The following is an 8,770-nucleotide window of genomic DNA, read 5'->3' as shown; positions in this document are numbered from 1 at the left end:
GAGGTCATCCACGCCGCCCCTATGCCGTTCCCGGCAAGAAACGACGCCCGTAGAACACGCATCCGCCGGAGATGCACCATGCAGCAGCCCACCAAGCCGCCGCTACCCGCCGCTGCCGACGTCATGCAACCACCTGAGGAGGTCGTTCCGCGATAGCCCGCCCCGAGGGAAGTGAGAAGAGGGGGCCCCGCCGCCTATGCCGGTCGGGCTTTGCTGGACGAGGAGGGGGGATGGCTGCAGTGTGGGTAGGGTTTCGCACCCCACCCCCACCGCTCGCAGAAGCGGGTTGGGCGAGATATCTATACCTACTAATAAAATACATATTGCTTATGTTCGTTCGCCATCAACATTTTAACAAAAAAATCTCCTCTCTGTTTTCAGGTAATTTACTCGCCATCACGTTTAAGTGAGAAAATAAACCTTTTTTTACTGTTTTATAGAAAAATCCCTTCATTTTTTGGTATATAATCCGCACATAACCATTAACTCACTGAAAATGAATTGTTTTTTGCGTTTTAGCAGAAAAACCCCTGCCGTTCCAAAAATTAACCTACAATCCATCTATAACAAATAGTACTTTTTTGAAATATCCATATTTTTAAACCCCAACTCTAATTTTAACATGGTATATATGAAATTTGATTAGAAAAATGCATAGAGTATGAATATGATGTTATTTTAATTGTTATATATTTTTTAAATGCTATTTAGGCGGAAACCTTAATCAATAGTGCACGATCCCGCTTTCTTTCGTACGGACACCGACCGGGATTGCAATGAACACCTCATTAAAGCTAAATTGGAGACGAAAAAACCATCAATAACCGTGCATGTACGCCTTGATAAAATCTTGCATGAAAGAAAAATAGATTTGTCATCTTGTGCCGACAAAGACGTTTCGGCAAGATTTATTAGGGTTTTAGTCATGATTATTGAGTTGGGGCCGTGCGGTATTTTCTTTTTTCGTTGCAACGCACGAGCCATTTTACTAGTATAGGAACCAAAGAGAGAATTGGTCGCGGGTCGACTTACATTTGGATCGTCCCCAAACCCATCCGAAGCTACCTACACTAGCTAGTTTCCACGAATTTCTCAAAAAAAAAAAGCTAGTTTCCACGAGATTTTATTCGAGAAACGGGATTCAGATCTCGTGGCGACACGTTCCGATATGCTATGCCTGCCTGATGACTCCTCCATCCCAATCATCCACGGCCAAGAAAAGAAACGAAGAGGGGGGAAGCGCGTGCATGTTCTCTGCATGTTCCTTCCCGCCAAGTAGCTAGCGAGAGTGTGAGTGCCAACGCATAAAGAGGCACGCCACTCCGATCTCTCCAGACTCCACCTCCTAGTCATGATGGCTCGGCGCAGCGCGCTCCTCCTCCTCTCCACCATCTTCGTCCTCCAGCTCCTCCTCCCGGGGACTAAGGCCGCAGCACCGCCGACGACCGCCTCGCCTCTCGACAACGACGGCCGCACTGCCGCGGCACAACGACAACCATCCTCCCAGAGTCGCCGTCGTCGTCCCACGGCCGCTAGGAGGCTGCTGCTGCAGCAGCAGCCAAGCAGCGCCACGGCCACCAACTCCTTCGACGTCAATGGCGCCCGTCACGCGGCCGCGGCGGCTAACGCGAAGCCGAGCGTGGAGTTCAACGCCGGCGCGAAGCCGCTGCCGCCTGTGGGGAGATCAAATGCAAATCCCAGGAATAATTAGTTGGTTGATCATCAGCTAGCTAGCAGGCGAGCAGCCTCTTGGTTCCCTCTCTTAATTACCTAGCACTCACAGGAGTAGTAGTTGGAGACAATTTTTTGTCTATAGACTATTTTTTGTGTATAGATACTAACTAGATATGAGTTCTGCAGTTAATGAAACTGCTTTGATGGATTTCCTTGTCTCCAATTTTGTTGATTTAACCTCCCTTGAATTACCACTCTTATTCTAAATCAGCTTCACTTTTTGCCAATTTGAATTACTCTGAAGTCTGAATTGACAGCACATCCAGACCCTCACTCAGAAAGAACCGACCCAAGGAAAAACAGCAAACTTGCACAAGAAACAACATAATAAACGAAACACTATATTTGAATAAATAAATAAATGTAAATAAATGTTAGTCTAAATGATTTAAATTAAACAAACAACATGATCTATGAGACTATAGGTCTATAACATGTGTTCCAAAGCCACTGGTAAGTTCTCAAGTTGAGGAGCCCAATGTTCACAGCTCTTCAAGCAGCAACATTTGTTTGACTCAGGACTAATTAAGGAGCCACAGATCAACGAAGAAGAGTCTTAACCACTCTTAACCACTTCATATGATGAACCTCCTCAACCAAAACGGAAAAGTTACCGGTTATACATCACACAAACCACCGACCTATTCTACAAACCTTTCCGACTCATAAGCATTGATGATCCTGCTTGCCTGCAGACCTGCCAACTAACACTCTGGAATTATTGCTTAATATACAAAATTAGGCCGAAACTGACACCTTTTTAGCCTGACAGTTGCTATGTAATCATTGCCGCTGGACCGACGGTGATTGCTGCATCTGAACCGGAGGGAAGAAACCAATGCCTGGTGTTGGAAAGAAACCAGTTGATGTTGGGGATTGCTGCGGTGCCTGTGGAGATTGCTGCTGCTGCTGGGTCTGACTCTGATTCTGGGCTGGTGAAAGAGGAGGTGGAGGTGGCGGCCCACTTGGTCTTGGAAAACCTGGAGGTAGCATGTTCGGCAGTGGAGGTGGCATAGAGCTGGCCAGCATCCCAAAAGGTCCCATTCCGAACATTCCTCCACCATTTTGACTGAATTGCTGCAGAAGTGGCGGCAGCATAGGTGGCAGTGGAGGGGGAAGTGGTGCAAATGCGCCCAGTGCTTGATTTGCCTGCATCGATGACTGCATGCCTCCAAGAGAAGTAGGCGCTGCTCCATTCTGCTGTGCCTGCAGCAATTGCCCAAAGAAAGGGGGAGCACCCATATCACCGGTTTGCGTAGGATTCTCGATTCTAGGCCTCTTTGGTATCTGGAAGCCTGGAGGCCCTTCCGAGAGCTCTACGGAAGGCGGGCCGCCATTCATGGAAGCAGCTTGTTCTGCAGCAAGGGAGGCCAAAATGGAGGAGAGCACCTGCTCCGGAGATGCCAAAGATGCAAGTTTATCTGCCATAGCTGCTGCCGTTTTCTTGGGCTCATCATCTGCAGCACTGGCTGTGGCGGAAAGCGGGATTGCTGGATGTGGTGGTTGAAACTGGGGAGTTATTGGGCTTATTGCTGCATTCTGCATCATCGCAGCAGTCTGCTCTGACGGGATAGTGGTCATGAGCGTACTAGAACTAGACCATGCCCCATTAATGGCATGGGCACCACCAAATCGTTGTCTTAGTTGCACGGCATGTTCAGCCTCTGCTCGAGCAACCTGTGTCAAATAACTCTGATTAGCTGCAAATCACTTAAGTAATTTCTTAAATAATTCCTAAAACGGACACTACAGAGACAGACAAAAATAGTGCAAACTGAGATGGTAGATAGCAATGTTAAAGAAAGTTAATTGTAACCTCATACAAGAACTACAGTAACAAGTGACCAGAAATGGATACTAGATATGCAGAGAACCTACATGTTTGGGTTCTGAACATGTAAACATATCCCTCCCAAGAGAGCCCCCGAACTGTCTAATGCAAGCTGGTTAGCTTCACAACTCATAAGAACATGTAACCTGAAGCAGTCTAAGCGGGAGGTGACTTGCTGTATTGAAAAAGCCTGTTTGGGTTCTGAACATGTAAACATATCCCTCCCAAAAGAGCCCCCAAACTGTCTAATGCAAAGCTGGTTAGCTTCACAACTCATAAGAACATGTAACCCTAAGCAGTCTAAGCGGGAGGTGGCTTGCTGTAATGAAAAAGCCTCCCGGCAATGGGGGCTTGCAAGCCATAAGAGGCAGATTTGTGCTTGAAGTGGGAGGTTAAAACATGTAAGTCAACATTTACCCACTTCCCAATCAGACCATGGCTAGCTTACTAGCTTCCATTGCAAAGCAGAACCGTACAGCAGATTCAGTAGTTGTTACCTACCCTATTAGAGGGTCTCTACCAGATCCCTTAAAAGCTATATTTGAGGGGGGGAATTTTCGTTTACAGAATTTACCCCTAGCTAGCAGATCCCCTAAACGTATAACTCCTTATATAATTATAAGGAAACATCCCTTGAAAAGGCCACCCTCTGGACTATGTTTAGTCCAACGAGGGCAACTCTCAGGATAAACAGGGGATACACTCGGCTCCCGTCCGACCACACCGCCCCCACCGGAACCCGCACCGCCGGCTGTCCGCCGCCCCGATGACCGAGAAAATGGGACCCCTCCCCCTCCAGCGACCCTCGCTGACACCAGAATCCCGCCGACGGCGGAGAATTTGGCTCCGGCGCCGCCGCACTTATCGAACAGACAGAGGAGCCGCCGCGTCTGGTGTGCTTCGCCATCATGGGCTTCATCACGCGCAAGCTCCCACAAATCATGCTGCTCGCTGCACCAGCCTGCACCGTGGCCACTGCTCTGAGGCCAATGCACGCCTCTTCGCCGCCGACAACAGCCTCCCCGCAGACGCACGCCTGCACAGCTCCTACGAGGCGCTCCTCGACGACCCAGTCCCTGTCCAAGCCACTCGCGTGGGGCCGACGGTCAGCGTTCGAACACAACCGGTACCTCTAGGAGGCGGCGGGGCAGTCACGCCCCGGATCCATCGCACGGAAGGCCTTCTTTGAGCACTACGCCAGGAAGCGGAAGAGCGCCAATGTTGACGAGGATGTCGAGGACGACGAGGGGCGTGATGTTGAAGCGGAGGCTACGTACAGCGGCATTGAGGCCTGGTCGGCAGACTCCTCGTGTATGACGGATGAGCCTGCAGAGAAGGAGCCCGCAGTGTAGATTCGGGATGCTCCGCATTGCGGCGCCATTGCAATGCGTCTCAAGAGCTGACAAACCGGATTGTGGCGCCATTGTCACACAAGCAGCATGAGCTGCAAGTTGCTGAAGCGACAAATGGGTTGCAGTTGGATACTGAATACATAGTGGCTGCTGTTCATACATTTGAGAAGCAAGCGTTGCAGGTGACTTCTCAAATGAGAATTTTGTTCATAATGTGCAGTTCAATGGTACTAAGGCCCCGTTCGGATCTCCTCCACGATCCAGCCAGCGAGAAGCCACCCGAACGGGACAGCTCCGAGAATCCCGCTTCTGGAGAACGAGGGACCCGCAGTGCAAATTTCTGGAGCAGCCGAAGCGCAGCTTCGCGTAAACGAGAAGGGGAAGTTGCTTTAAATTACGTTGGAATGCCGTTCCGAAGTGGCATCCGCAAAACATTTTCTTCTCCTCGTACAGTTTTCCTCTCGTGATGAGCCACCGAACTGGGCCTTGGGCTTGCTTTCTGGGCTGTCAGCCCATTCTGACCGAGAGAAGCTCCTCGGTGCTGCCGAACGCATCTTTCTCCCTTCGGAAGCTGGCGGCAGCTGGCTTCTCGGGAAGCTAGCTATTCCGTGAAGCTGGAGAAGATCCGAACTGGCTCTAAGTATTTCAGAGCATGTGAAGTATTTGCAGGAGAGTTCGATTGTCAATCAGGGTATACCAGACATGGTTTTTGAGTCGCGACTCATGCGAGTCGCTTTGGGGCAGCGACTCGGAAGAAGTCGAGCCTGCGTTGTGACTAGTCACGACTCAGAGTCGCGAGTCGACACTAAGCTGAGTCGACCATATTTTTGCGACTCATAGACTAGTCGTCGACTAGTCGCGACTAGTCGAGCGACTCGAAATCCATGATACCAGATACTGTCAAGAAAAAGAGGCATCCGAGGGTATACTAGAGCTGTGTGTGCGTATGTAGTGTAGGCGTTTGATGAATTGTGTGAGCCAAATATAAATATGGGGGATTAAGTTTTAGGGGATCTGCTAGATGAATCAAACTTTAATCCCCTAAAAATTATAAGGAAATGGGATGCGTTTTGAACTTTTAGGATAGGGGATCTGCTAGAGATGCTCTTAGAGAGGGTTCTCCTTGCATACACAACTATGCCAGAGGATTCTCTTTGCATATACATGTGCTTCTTATATTGTTTTCTTTCTTTAACAATTATTACACTACTCAATACTTATCCAAAAATCTGCAAACTTCAACAGAATGTCAATGACACAGCAAAATTCTAGCTATGCCTGCATATCATGGGGCGCTTAACAAGCATCAAGTTTCTATAATGGTGCCCAAATCATCGCAAGATGGACAAATATGGCTGGCACAAGGCAAACAGGAACCATAATGAGGACGCTGATGAATCCAATAAAATGCACAACACAATCATGTATTTCCCTAGTGAACTTCCACTTCTAGTTGAGCAATAAGAGCAGAAGGCATCAGAAAAAAATAATGACCGCAGATGTGATCTCCCAGGCCAGATCAAGAGTTCATGACAGATGAAAAAGGATGATACCATGTAGTGGGTATGAGAATATTACTTACTTGCAACTGATTGCGAAGAAGCTCCGACTTTTTTTCCTATTACATACAAAAAAGAAAGAATATAAAGCTTTGTTTGCAAGCTAGATGGTATGCATAAACAATCAGGATAGAACATTTCAAAGATGATAAGAAAGGTTCTAAGGACCTCTTCACTAAGGGCTTCTTTTAGGTTACTGATCAGGGTTATCCTTGCCGCATCAACACTTTCAAGTTGCTCAATGCACTGCTTCAGGATTGCTTCCTGTTCTTGAAGGTTGGATATCAGCGACGACACTTGCTGGATATCTACGGAAAAAATTACTCCAGCATTAGCACTACCTATTGGATACTTATACTCGAGTGATGAAGTGAAAACAAATTATGATGTCGCATTGTATTATACTCCCTCTGTAAAGAAATATAAGAGCGTTTATAGATCACTAAAGAGTGACCTAAACGCTCTTATATTTCTTTACGGAGGGAGTACTGTCAAAGCATCAGAATTTTTTTGAATCCAGTTTTTTCTTACTCTGGAGACCCAGAATTCTAGTGTAATTTCAAGTTCCAGATTATCAGAGGTGAATAGCTCAAGAACATGGCTAGGGAAATTACTAATACGAGTCTATTCTTGTACTCTATAAACCATGCAAAATATATGTGCTCCCTCCATTCCCAAATATAGGTCTTTTTAGATATTCCAATGCGGACTACATACGGAGCAAAATGAGTGAATCTACATTGTAAAATATGTATATATACATCCGTATGTAGTTCATATTGAAATCTCTAAAAAGACTTGTATTTAGGAACGGATGGAGTATATGGTTTTGATATTAGCATGCAAACTACAATTATGACAAAATGGACATCAAAGAGCCACTATTTCGATGCATAACATGAAAAGAACGTGGATGTTGTGTATTAAAGGAATACAAATACATTAACCATCATCATTTCTTTCATTTAACGTGCCCACGTGATCACGGCATTATGAACGATTCATCAACATACAAATCCTCTCCATTTCCATTATTTTTTCTCAAGAACACCCACCAAATCGTATGTAACGAAGTATGTGTTCCCCACTAACCTATTTCACTCGACATGCAAAAAACATCCACCTCAACATGCAATCATGCATGGAAAAGACCCACCTCAACACGCAACCATTCATGGCAAAAGACCCACCTCAGCATGCAATCATGCATGGAAAAGACCCACCTCAACACGCAACCATTCATGGCAAAAGACCCACCTCAGCATGCAACCATGCATGGGAAAAGACCAACCTCAACACGCAGCCATTCATGGCAAAAGATGCACCTCAACATGCAACCATGCATGGGAAAAGACCAACCTCAATACGCAGCCATTCATAGCAAAAGACGCACCTCAACATGCAACCATGCACGGGAAAACTATTATACTACATATATTCAATAAATATTTTACGCTATACAATAATCAAATATAAAAAAGGGCAGCCCGATGCACATAGCTCCCGCTTGCGCAGGGGTCCGGGGAAGGGTCATGTTAGAGTACGTAATGGGCCTAATGGGCCCGTTAGTCTTAGGGTTAATTAGAGATAAGAGTCGCTTGCTTAGGGGTCAAGTAAGCCTTGCTTGGGAGTCAAGTAAACCTCTCTATATAAAAAGAGGAGATGTATCAATCTAATCAAGCAAGAATTAAGAAGGAAATCCCTTCCCTCTTGCCCGGCCGTGGGCAAAAAGGCCCCCGGCCGGCCCTCTCGCACCCTCCTTCTAGCAGCGCCATAACAATTTGGTATCAGGTAGCTCAGTTCCGATCATGTCTTCGTCGCCTCCCACCCCGTCGCTTCCGCTGCCGACCGTCACCACCGCGCCGCTGGCCATCTACACCGCGCCGCTGCCCTCCCCGTCCGCGCCGTTGGTCGCATCCTCCGGCGCCGCCACCGCCCAGATGTCGGCGCCCTCCACCGCATCACCGTCCGCCGTCTACACCCCGGAGGAGATCACCGGGGTCCTCAACGACCTCGTCACAGCCGTCCAGGGGATCCGGCTGTACCTGGCCAGCCCCTACGGGCCGCCGCCGCCCCTGCCGCTGACCGCCACCGCCGGGCTGCCGGCCCTGCCATGGTACTCGCCGCATCCAAGGGCCTCCGCGGCATTCGCTGGGACGCTACTGCCCCAGCTGCAGCTGTCGCCCACCGCCGCCCCGCAGTGGCCGGGGCCGGCTCCTGCCGCGCCTCCAGCGCCCATCGCCGCCCCCGCGCCGCCGTGGTTGCCGTGGCAGCCGCCGCACCAGGCGGCCTTC

At 48.5% G+C, this 8,770-nt stretch overlaps 1 protein-coding gene across 2 annotated transcripts in view; it reads right to left on the bottom strand.

The window, feature by feature from the left end:
* Nucleotides 1-2,108: 2,108 nt before the first annotated feature.
* The window catches only part of LOC119300891 (splicing factor 1-like), an 11,610-nt gene continuing 4,948 nt past the window's right edge, over nt 2,109-8,770 (bottom strand). For both annotated transcript variants that reach the window (XM_037577789.1, XM_037577788.1), the window contains exons 6-8: nt 6,645-6,784; nt 6,500-6,535; nt 2,109-3,411 (exon numbers count right to left, since the gene is read on the bottom strand). In XM_037577789.1, coding sequence (XP_037433686.1) covers nt 2,518-3,411; nt 6,500-6,535; nt 6,645-6,784 — 1,070 coding nt within the window. In that variant the 3' untranslated portion in view covers nt 2,109-2,517. The remainder of the gene's footprint in view (nt 3,412-6,499; nt 6,536-6,644; nt 6,785-8,770) is intronic.

Source organism: Triticum dicoccoides, chromosome 5A (assembly GCF_002162155.2).
Source record: "Triticum dicoccoides isolate Atlit2015 ecotype Zavitan chromosome 5A, WEW_v2.0, whole genome shotgun sequence".
Lineage (NCBI taxonomy): Eukaryota > Viridiplantae > Streptophyta > Magnoliopsida > Poales > Poaceae > Triticum > Triticum dicoccoides.
The sequence above is the reverse complement of the archived record's forward strand: the minus strand, read 5'-3'. Positions and strand labels throughout refer to the sequence as shown.